The 11,752-nt window shown below is 42.7% G+C and overlaps 3 protein-coding genes across 7 annotated transcripts; 1 reads left to right on the forward strand and 2 right to left on the reverse strand.

Moving 5' to 3' along the window:
* Positions 1-18: 18 nt before the first annotated feature.
* LOC124337856 (protein tipE-like) lies at positions 19-5,547 on the reverse strand. Of its 5 annotated transcripts, XR_006917540.1 has the most exons (5): positions 4,973-5,547; positions 3,573-4,873; positions 1,890-2,303; positions 1,738-1,785; positions 789-925 (listed from the first exon to the last, which is right to left on the reverse strand). XR_006917540.1 is itself a non-coding variant. In XM_046791867.1 (4 exons), exons 2-3 carry the CDS (start codon positions 4,796-4,798, stop codon positions 1,913-1,915), a joined length of 1,617 nt encoding a protein of 538 aa, XP_046647823.1. In that variant the 5' UTR covers positions 4,799-4,873; positions 4,973-5,547; the 3' UTR covers positions 797-1,785; positions 1,890-1,912. The 5 variants fall into 5 exon arrangements, 3 of the variants coding, with proteins under 3 accessions (XP_046647824.1, XP_046647823.1, XP_046647822.1); XR_006917539.1 differs by having other exon boundaries at positions 1,738-2,303; XM_046791867.1 differs by having other exon boundaries at positions 797-1,785.
* Positions 5,548-5,761: 214 nt separating this feature from the next.
* LOC124338609 lies at positions 5,762-8,546 on the forward strand. Its single transcript, XM_046792695.1, has 7 exons — positions 5,762-6,243; positions 6,347-6,590; positions 6,745-6,877; positions 6,967-7,429; positions 7,535-7,768; positions 7,840-8,031; positions 8,110-8,546. The coding sequence occupies exons 1-6, from the start codon at positions 6,070-6,072 to the stop codon at positions 8,002-8,004; spliced, it is 1,413 nt and encodes a 470-aa protein (XP_046648651.1). The 5' UTR covers positions 5,762-6,069; the 3' UTR covers positions 8,005-8,031; positions 8,110-8,546.
* Positions 8,547-9,315: 769 nt separating this feature from the next.
* Positions 9,316-11,711, reverse strand: LOC124338610 (lysine-specific demethylase 6A-like; the record flags this gene model as incomplete). Its single annotated transcript, XM_046792696.1, has 6 exons — positions 9,316-10,028; positions 10,095-10,389; positions 10,467-10,677; positions 10,772-10,890; positions 10,977-11,428; positions 11,499-11,711. Coding segments are annotated over 6 exons (1,362 nt in total), but the record flags the coding sequence as incomplete, so codon positions are not given.
* Between the last annotated feature and the right edge of the window lie 41 nt (positions 11,712-11,752).

Here is an 11,752-nt window from a genome sequence, read left to right on the forward strand (position 1 = left end):
ACTTTTCATTTTTTTTTAAATTTATAGCCTTTTAATCGCGGTTATTGAATTATAATCGGCAAATGTTATTTCATAGCCCAGAACAAGCGCTGTAAAAAAAAATCTAACTCAATTCATAACACAACACTGTTATATATAATTACACTTCCCAAAATAATTTGCGGGAATAAGATTGCGTAAAGCTTTGAAACGCGGCATACGGAATGAAGTATATAGAAAACGATTTTGTGAATTGCTTGTGTAGCTTAGAGTACGTAAGCAAATATACTGAGTACGACACGGCAGCCCACTTTTAGTAACCCGTTTCAGATGCGTTGCAGCAGGAAAACATTATTTGAAAATGTTTGGAAAATTCAAGTCTTACATAATAATAAGGGGAGGCTCGAGAGACGAAAACGGGTGGTTAAATACTAGAATGGATGCAAAAAGGATCAGAAGAACGGCATGTCTAAATGGAATGAACAGAAGTCTCAGTTAATAACGAGGAATTGGAAAGGGAAATCTTCGCACGGGGTGATGTAGAAATTATGGAATTAATGCGTTAAACGATCAAGTTATATGTAGAGGCCAGAAATCCAACGGAAATTGCGGAAACTTTGGATTCGGTTATAGTGGAAATAGCACAGTAGGACTCGCAGCATGTAGAGAAAGAGACAAACCGAATATTATAGTGATGAACAGCTTTTCAGGATCAAGATTTTCACTTTTGTTAATAGCATATTAAAATTTTTACACGGGAAGAGTGACTTCTTCCTCGGAAGGTGAGGCGCTGCTGTGAACTTGTTGATGCGAAATGTTGGCGCGGATTCCAACTGATGATGTGTGCCATTCCTTGGTACGCTCTGCTGTGAAGACAGTGCACGTTTTCGGACAAGCGGCGTCAATGGGGCTCAACAACGAAGACGAAGCTCTTCTCCTCGAGTCGCTAAATTATCAGACAAAAATCACGTGATCAGCATTCACCTCTGAATGGGCGATGGGGGAAGATGCAGAAACACACGACTTTTTGACACTAAACATGTATAGCCAGAATATAATATAGAGAGATCACATCCATAGGAATTAATATACACACACTTCAGCACAATCAATCCGTGCGCTATATTCCAATTAACTACGTAATATAATCACCGTTGATTGCATGCCATGAACACAATAACGTGCATTTGAGCAGGCGGATAGAGAATCCAAGCCAAACATTCCAATTACTGTCTATAGTAATTTAATCAAAAATCAAGAGGAGAAAGGTGGAAAATATAAGCCAACCGATGTTTGGATAATAAGCAAGACAAACTTAGTAAATTAACATCAAGTGTGTTTTTTTAAATCAGCAGGATATGGTCTTCCTAGAAACCGGAGGGGCTAAAAAAAAAAGAAACCATGGACACCACAACCATGGCTACACTATATTTGATTACAAACAATCCCTTTTGATCATTCCGCTCTCTCATATACGGGTTAATCGTAGAGATGTCTATCGACCCAATAATAATAATAAAATCGCATCCACCAATATAATACTGGAACGACATATTGCTTTAGTCAGCTTTAGTGTTTTTTGAGGACATAGTATAGAGACCAGGCACTTCTTTATCTATAATACTCAAGTTGTATTAGTCAATCATGCCAACTATCACGAAAAACTCGATCCTGTATATCTATGTAACTATAGAGTTTCAGACTACTACGGTACGGGTAATATTTAATATCACGATGATGAAGATGGCCTTTAATTACTTGGAAAAAACGACGAACGAACGGAACGTTGGAGACCCATTTTTTCTCCTAATCAATAGTCAGTTATTCGAGTCAGAATGATCACTTGAAGGAAGGTGCTTCACTGCCCGATAAAAATAGAGAGATATCACCGTGTGTGTTCAAGATTGCACCTTGAGAGATATGTGTTTGTTCGTCAGTGGTTATTAGAGATGAGTGGGATGCACTCGCGGAGCCTACGGCGTTGACGTCCCGAATTGGTTGATTGGTTCGGAGCGTAGGCGGACTGCTGCTGGCCTCGTCTGGGACTCGGTTTCGGAGAGAAATATTCAAGATCGTTGTCGTCGTTTGAAAATACCTCGACCGGGATTGAAGTCACGCTGAGGTTTGCGTTGCAACCGGATGAATCGCTGCTCAAAGAGGCCGGCAGATGAGACATTGAGGAGGAATCGGATTGAGAGGACAAGGAAGAAGTTGACGACGAAGATGAGGAGGAAGGTGCCGAAGAAATTGTTGAGGAAACGTGCGTCAAACTACCAGGATTTTCCTGGGCGGCAGCAGCCAAAGAACATTCGCCAAGTCGCGGTCTGCGCCATCAGATTATTTGTCGTCAATAAATCATTCAAGTATTTCAATCAAGCTCAATAACTGTCCAGCAAAACTTATTTATCATGTGGGTGTTTAACCACTATTATTAGAGTCATTTAGAGGTTATTACACACTTGTATGTATAGAAAATGAGCCTATCAAGAATAAAAAAATAAAAAATAAAGACGTCAAACTAATAAGACTGCCAACGGCAGTTTGGGAATAGAAAATAAGTGGTGATGTAATAACCGAATTACCTCCCGAAATTAAAAAAAGGTATAAATGGGTTAAAATAACGCAGGACACTCAAAAAAGGTGATTCTTGCATGACTGGCAAAGGTTTGAATGAAATATATCCATAGAGCAAAATAACAGAGGAATAATGCATAGATATGTGTCTTATTAGAATTATAAACAAAATTTGCTTCTGCGCGCACAATAAACCCTTTTCACTTCGAATAAGATCTCGCCGTCAATTATTTCTACAGAAATCTGAGAAAAGTTCTTCGTACACCATAAGCTATTTGTGGAGCTTGTGGTTACGTACTATTTTGGAGGATGAAAAAGTACAATGCTATAGCGCGTCTTTCATTCGTCCTGACAGATGTTCCTGAAGGGCGGCCAAATATAAGAAAGTGACCATGTCTATAATCTTCTGTTCCGAGTATTCTTAGAATCAAATAATATACGTAGTAATACAGGCGGATTTCTGAAGTGAGTAGGGCTTGTGTTGAACTGTTTATGTACAGCAGTAACATGACAGTTATTAAAGTAAAGCAGCATCGATTCGATTCCACAGAAAATAATAGAAATATAGTCTTGTGTATAACACTTAAAGATGTAAGACTGAAAGTGCTTTGATTATTTTCTATAGTGTAAATATAGAATTGCTGTAGTGTGTATAACAAGAATGACTGCTCGAGTCATTCGAGTGGTGTTTCGTTACAAAAAAAAAAAAGAATTAAATCATTGTGGGAATCAGGTATATCACAGCCAGATTTGCCTGCCAAGTGCCACTCCAATCATGCCACTAGAATGAAATTTGCGTTCGCAACGATTGAGTTCAAAACGATGGCTTATAATAGATATAATAGATATGTCTTAATTTCGATCAATATATAATCTTCCCGGAACCGGGAAAGCTTCCAACCGCATAACCACACGTTGATCAAGCCAACAAGAATAAAAAAAAGTATCAAAGAAATCAAATTAAATTGAGGAAAGTAAAAATTTCCCTTTTGGTGGTAATGAATCGATGAAAATGTTACCCCATTGATTTGGATATTCTCATTCCTCTACTGATGGGCGGTTGCGAGTTGCCTGCTGCTGCTGCTGTTGAATTTTTGGTTCCAGCCAAAAGGATGGCCGTCTCCTTGCTGGAGGCTTTGCCTCTCGCTATGCCAGCAGCAGGAGCAGCCGATAGAGTAGTAATGGCTCCGCCACTTTTAGCCCGCCGGATGATCCGCGTGCTATCGGGTGACGGGAACTGGTAGAGGAGTCCGTACTTTCCCCCGGTGTTGATCGGAGAGCTGATGGGCTGGCTGACCACCACACCCTCCACTTGGCTTCCTTCTCCGTCAAAGTCCATGGACGGGCCTTTGGGAGTGGCGGCCGGCCCGTCGGACGACGGCTCGGCGTAGAGTTTGAAATAGGCATAGAAGAGATAGACGACGGAGATGACGAACAGGATGATGGGGATCGTAAGGCAGTAAATGAGTTCGGCCCGGACTTTAGCGATATTGAGCTGGGTGATGGCCAGGGTGGGATCAATCAGTGAGTAGTAGCAGGAGAAGTTGGCGCCCAGGATGCCGTAGGCCGAAGCGAACGTGTTGTTGCATTCCACGTCGGGCGGATAGCCGCAGCCTTTGACGTTCGGCTGCAGCCGGGCCTCGTGGACGTGCAGCCCTTCGCCACCCTCATCCGCCAAGGCGTACGCCCCATCTTTTTCGTCTTCTTCCGGCAGGACGGATTGAATCCGATCGTCGTAACTGCTGGCGGATGAAGGGGCGCCCATCCCGAATAACCCGTTGCTGGGCGACATGGGAAAGCTCTGCTGCTGCTGCTGCTGGACTTTGGTGTAGCCGCTGCTCTTGACGCTTCTCTGCTCACTGAGCGGCGAATAGGCCATGGATGACTTGTGCTGGACGATGCGATCACGAACGGAGCGGGCATCGGCGTCGCCGACTGGCACCGGACTGCGATATCGCACCCGAATGTGCCAGCACTCGTAGACTTCCTTAGTGCAGCCTTCCCGGCACGAGCTCCACTGGCAGTTGGACAGGCCGCGATGGAAGCTGGCCTCGGTCGTTTCACAGATGACTGGCTCCGGATCAAACTCCATGTAAATGGTGGCCAGGGCCGGCTCAATGAAGAACGGCACCAGGAATAGGAAAATGAAAAGGCTGAAGACGGCCACCAAGCAGAAGAAGGCCGTCATATAGAAAAGGACATTCTCCCTTAATGAGGCCTTGTGCTCATCCATTTCAGAGGCCATTGTGCTGCTGCTGCTGCTGATGAGGACACTGCCAGACGGGGTAAACCCATCAGGTTTGTCCTTCAAGAAGCAAATCTAAGTCACAACATTTCATTAATGGCATAATAAAAAATCAAACTACAATCAACTCTTAATTTATCCGTAGTAACTTTTCAGAAAAGATGTTGAACTTACCTATGAATAACAAAACGCGTTTCTGTCCTGATCTTCTTCTTCGAGTGACCAGGGACAAATTTACATACAGGACAACTCGAGCAAACAACCACTCCTCGAGAACAACACCTGATATCTACGAGTACCGCTATGGACGTTGCGATCGACGATCGATTTTACCCTCTCTTCTCTCTCGCGATCCTAATGGAAATGAGAGTCGAGTTTTGCGGATTGCGATGCAAAAAAGGTGAGCCGACTCGACTAAACAAAGTGTTTTCGAAACATCACAAAAAAAAACCAATGATGGTGTCGTGCTTAAGTAATATGAAAACGTTGGGTTAGGCGTAACGTGAAGAAAAAACGGCCGTGGATAATGTCGCACTGCAGACTGTTTTAGGACGAGAAACCAACTTCATGTCTGGACGTCTACAATACTACCAACCAAACCGTCAAGTGAAGAGCGGAGCGGTCCTATCCCTAGATGGCAACCAAAAACCCCCCCAAACGATCCAACATATTAGAACAAACCCTCGCACAACCCTCTATATACTCTGCTCCATATAAATTTAACGGATGTGAAATTCCTTTACGGGTTCAACTTTACGCCATCGAGGATTATGTTTTTAATAATATGCGTTTTTTTTTCTTGTTTAAGGTTATAACAAAAGAAGCGAATGTAAGAGTTAAGGTCATCCCAAAACGTAACGGAGGGTATATCGAAGGGCGGAGTCGAGAAGCTGGCGTGATTCCGTCGCGCTCCGGATATTGAACTGCGCACCGCGGGCGGCGCAATGGTCAGCCGCGGCGGATGGCTCTGCATCCAGGCAGAGCAGAATACAAGTCGACTTGGTTTACAAAAAGCCAGACAGTGTATACAAGAAGCAAAGATTCTCACTTGGTTTACATTTTTAGATTAGACTAGCTCCAAAACCCTCAGATAGATTTAGAAACCAACCCAAATAATAAGCTGAATGGGAAATCTTTTTGAAGCCGTCGATTTGTCTGTCACGGCAGTTTATTATTGCACAACAATCGTCCCTGTTTGAAACCTAGACAGTTGATTGCAGACTACTTCTGTGTGTGTGTGTGTGTGTTGATTATTTTATAGCCAAGCAGAAATGGCTAAGCGACCGGTCAAGAAACCCGAATACCCCGAGGAAAGCCGCATTTGCGGTTTGATTTTCATCTTTCAGTTGATTGCCGTTTTGAGTGCTGTGTCGATCGTTTACCTGACGGTGGCCACCTACGTGCCGTCCATCAAGGCCATCGCTTCCACCTACGAAGAAGCACCGGTATTATGATTGTATTTAAATTTTGAAAGGTTTCGTAATCAGCTTATATTTTCGATTTGACCGATTACATTTACGTCATACCCGAAAAAACCATGACACACAGGTGATTTGCACGACAACTCTAGCCGACGACTCCGTGGAAAACTGCACATGGTTATCCTGTTTTGAATGGTGCTTGACAAAATCGTCTGGTCTCTGCATGCAGATTTGGGTTTCGGTCCGACAGAATGGCTCAGAGCTGGCATTCGATCAATGTCAAGATCGCGTTGAGAAATCGTGTACCACCGATGATTTGATTCCGACCCATCGACATCTGTGCAGAAAGGACCAGTGTGAAAATCTTCTAGGTATGCAATTACGTGTTTAGTCTTTTTTAAGTATCAGAATATTTGTGTTTAGATTTTCTCTTATTTTCTGTTATACGTCTAGATCTATTTGCACGGTATTTTTTAGGTCATATAGTCGTAGTTTATGACATTTTCTTTCACTCGAAAAATGCAGGTCTGTTTAACTGCACCAAAGGAGTTTGCGTCAACGTGACGTCTGCCATGACATGCAATAAGTTCACTAAACTTGGCCATCAAATCAGTTTGAAACAGCGTATTAACTGCCAATCTTTGGACGGATTTTATACGTAAAACTTTATATATAGTTGTTCACTTATTTAAAACTTTTAGAGTTGTTTCGCAAAAGTATATTTTTGATTGTTGTATACTATTTTAGTTGCACAGCCAGTTACTGCATGGAAATTCTGAAGCCTTACTCGTGCGATCGCCGCTGTAGTGATATGAGCGTTCACGATCCTCAGGGATCGCAGATCCGCAACGTCATCGTCGTCAACAACGATCGCCTGGTAATGGCCGGATGCCAGGGCTCCGTGTCGGAGCGGCCCAGCGGCGAAGTCATTTGGAGTCCGGCATCCGATCCTGGCGAAATTCTTTTGATCAGCTGTACTAATATTAACAGTTCGCCGACTGGACAGCTTTCGGCCATGGATTGCGTCAACGCCTCGCTAGTCCCGGCTAACTATTTGAAAGACAATTTCAGTCTGCCCACTTTGATGTCTGTTTACCAAAATCAAACGGTCACCCGGCGGCTGCCAACGTCCTCGCATAGCGGCCGCCAAATTCCACTCGAGAGCGAACTAACCATTTATAATCGAAGCAAGCTGCTAGTCAATCTAGAGGTATAGTGCGCCAGCCAATAATATAATAACCAACCATATGTATAATAACTCTATATCTAATATTAACCAAACCATTTTTACTTATTATTGTATGGCTTTATAAAGTTTTGTGTCAATACGCTTCGCGACGAGTGTCGAGAATTTTTCGCCATTCACGGACGTGACGGACGAGACCTGCGATCCCCGGCACGTTTCCCTTGCTACTACACGCCCGATAAAAACGACTCTGTCATTACTAAATTCAATCGAAACAAAGTCATCTTCGACTTTGCGCTATCGGCGGCCGTCCCAGGTGTCCTTTTCGTCTTCTCTTGTTCCTGTCTCGTCCTTTGCACCAGGGTATAAGAAATTCACATAAATTCCTCAAAAGCAATTTTGAATTATTTTTAATGTGACCGTTTTATCTGCAGATCGTTGGAATAGGACCTGACGCTCACATGCAAATTATGGGATTCCGGCGTACGGCCGAGCTCAAGATGGAAGGTGCTAACGTGGAGGCCGAGTTGCTGCCTGCGAATGACTCCAGCAATCGCAACGGGAAGAAACATTCGAGCCAACAACGACCTGACGGCTAATAAAACCATTTACAACATGTATAGAAAGTAAGAAAAAAAGTTTGATGCAGTGCAATAAGACTGGTCGCGTTTCTCTAAATATTTTTAATTTCTTTTTTTTTTCAGAAAAGCCTGGCGACAATTTAGTTAGTATACACAGTACAATTAGTTATACTCTTGGAAATGAGTACTACTCCTCTATACATTTGCTCGAAAATAAGCAAGCTTTAAATAATGCGGCAATCTTCTGAAATCCTTTTTTATTCTTTTATCTTTTTGAAATCAGCTAAATATTCAATTCCAATACTGCACATAATCAACATGTTTCCATATATATCTTAATCCGGAAAACAGTGAGACTCCATTTGTGCGGGTTTCAATCTCATCAATCTGTTGACGGATGCAAATTGTGTTAAAAGGATTTGCGTCAGCAGTTAAAACTTAAAAGGATTTGATTATTTTTCCTCCCCATTAAATTTTTTAAATATACAGCGAACTACAATTCCATGCACACGTTCCATCTCAAGAATACGCATAAAATAAAATAAACTTGCAAATTACAATTTTATCTCCATCATTATTTCATGTGAACATTTATAAAAATAACATCATTTTGAAATCTTGTATATTTCATCTCGGCCAAAATAATGGACATGAAAACTATCTGGTTTGACCACGGTTTCAGTTTTTCCCATATAGTTTAAAAATATTCTGATATAGTTTAAAAAAAGGAACTTAAAAAACATTGTGAAAGGGGGTGGGACAATTCATTTGAACACAAATAGTATTTACCAATCGAACACGCAGTGTATTGTCCAAGTGCAGACAGCAACGAGGAATGTGTCAGATTAATCTCAACGATTAACAACTGGGCAATTTTTTTTTTAGTATTCCTCGCTCTTGGGGGCTGTAAGATTGAGCAATCAAACGGTTCCACTGCAACACGGAATAGTAAATAGGGTAACGAGAGAGAGAGAGAGAGAAAAAGTGCTTGTACATCGTGCCCAGCATCGAACGGAATGCGCGTGCACAGCAATCTTTTGCATAGACAGAAACATTAACAGACTGTGGGCCCATTTTGTGGATGAGGAGAACACCACCACGAGCTAAATGAAGATAGTTCCTGGTATCTTGAAGTTGGTGCACAACATCATTTTGGCTATAACGGGCACATTGAAAACAGGGGGAAAAAATAAGAACGGGAGTCTCAGAATTACACAGAATTTCATTACACACAGCGAGCTGGCAGTGCCATCTGAACACACGCAGGGTCTTCTCCTGGTTGAGGTACAAGACACGGGCTATATATCAGGGAGGAAGGGGGCGGTCATCCATGATGGGAGATCTTTATTCAATTCGTTACGGTAGACCTTATACAGGGCATTGAAATAGATTCGACTACACTGAACGGTAGCTATTCCATTTGTGTGTGACCTTATCTAGAAACGAAACTTCAATTGAAATACAAAAAAGAAAATGACGCGGAAGATGTCCGCAAACACGCGGCTCCCACTCGAACACTATTGATTCTCAACACACACACAAACACGCAGACACATTTTCAATGGGGGTGGGGACGACAAACACAGAGGGGCAGTCATTCCAAATATTTTTTTTTACAACTGATCAATTTAGGCCTCGGTAGAAATATAGTGTGGTAATAATAAGCATACAAATCCGGTTAAAAAAAGAATAAAACAGGATAAAAAGACGAAAACTATCACAAAATAAAAGGAGGGTAAAATCAATTTTTTTTCTTTTTTTAAATTCTTCAGGATTGCGGCAGAGCCAATGAAAGAACGTGCTACCAAAATTCATTTAAGACAGAAGAATATAATAAAAAAAAATAATAATAAAAAGGGTCCCTGCTGTCGAGTGGCAGTGATTTCGACGCCCAAGTTATGAAACATATTTAAAACGATTAAAATTACACATTTTAGTCTATATAGCTATCGGTTTTGTTTTTCCATATTTCAACACGATAACAAAGAAGTCGCAGATGTCGAGGGCACTGGCGTCGGCGGTTGCTGTATTTGTGGATTGAGCTGCGAATGGGAAAACGATTGAGAATAAAGACAAGGCTGACAAGACGTACCAGTTTGAACACTTACCGGATGCAACACGAATGCATCATAGGTTTCGATCAGGTCTTCAAGGTGATACTCTTCCAAACAGACGAACCCTTCCAAGTTGGGACTGTGCCTGCGCGAGCAGTGCAAACAATGGACCACGTGCTTCTTCTCTTGCTCTTTGATGAAGAGCATGTTGAAGACTTCGTCCTCGCATTGACCGCAATAGTGAGAGGCTTCGTTCTTGCCCCGGCCATGGAAGCGGACCTGGACTCCTTTGGAGCGCACAAATTGAGTTATCAACTGGGTGTGACGTAGGGTCTTCATCAGGGTGTTCCTGTAATTTGAGAATAAGTCCGGGATTAGTCAAATGCGGCTCGCGACTGGCAGCTGTTGTTTCCCAACTGAAATTACCGAAGAAGTTCGAAAAGTTTCGAATCGGACACTTTAATGTTCCTCGCCAGGTTCCAAGATAAATGGATCATAGGCACGATACTTTTGAAGCTTTGCAGCTTATTCCACTCGTAACGATCAATAGCTAGCTGATACTGCCTGCCAGTAATTGGACCAACGTTCCAGGCTATGTTGTTGCACCACCCAATCGCCTGCACCCAATGAATGCAGCCTAAAAATAGCCAATAAGAAAATAATTTTTTAAAGAAAATGCTTCAAACGTCATCACTCAATGGCTTTTTTTTTTTTTTAAATGATTATCTTACCGGAATTGACCCATACAACGTCGCCTGGTCGCTGCAGAAATTTATAGACTGGAATATTGGCTTCCAGCAAGTCTTCCATCATCGGCCACCAGGATCCATGACTGAAGCTGATGTTGTTCCTGCAAATACCAATGATGATTAGAAATCACCTTATACGGTTTCTTGGCATTAAGAGAGAAAAAACTAATAAAAAACTGTTAATTACTTTTCGCAGAGATTGTGAATGGCTCCCCAATAGGCATCGGGCACTCCGAACCATTCGCAATCGCCCGGCCCAATGTTGATATTGATGGAGCAGAAATTGTTGTTTTCCTGGTGTCCCGGCGTCCGACTCCCGGGCACCTTCATGTAAAGCTGGACAGTGTTCATGCCCAAAATAACGTGACCGACGTGCGTCAACATGTTACTGGCCGAGACGACGCGTGCAAAGGCCGGTAATTTCATGAGCTCCTGAAGCTGGGCCCGCCACTTTCTCTCGTCCGACAAATCGACGTTGGTTCCAAACTTGATGGTCTTGTAGCCGTGCTTGCCACGGCCTTTCTTGAGACCCAGTCCGACACGGTTCGACGTTCCGATCGAGTCCTTGGAATCCGAGTCGGAATCTAGGCGATGACCTCCAACCGGATGTCCTCCGCTGGTCATCTTATCGTGTTCCTCCTACACAGCAGCATTAATAACAACAGCATTAGTTGCACCGCAAATTTATTCAGTGCTCGACTATTATTACCTTGAGGCTCTCCTGGAAAGTGGAGGCTTGATATTGAGCGTACTTGGCAACCGTTGTGATGGATCGATGAGAAATACACGCCCACCCGCGGCGACTTAATGTCGGGTCCCAGTTCTCATCTGGAGGTTGTTGTAACTGCGTTCTCACCTCGACTGGATGGTCGGCATTAGCTTCCACCAAAGTTTTCGTTGAGAACAATCCCAAATCTATCCATCATCGAAAAAAAAAGTTTCAAAATTAAAGATTAGAACCGA

Source organism: Daphnia pulicaria, chromosome 4 (genome assembly GCF_021234035.1).
Source record: "Daphnia pulicaria isolate SC F1-1A chromosome 4, SC_F0-13Bv2, whole genome shotgun sequence".
Classification (NCBI taxonomy): Eukaryota; Metazoa; Arthropoda; class Branchiopoda; order Diplostraca; family Daphniidae; genus Daphnia; species Daphnia pulicaria.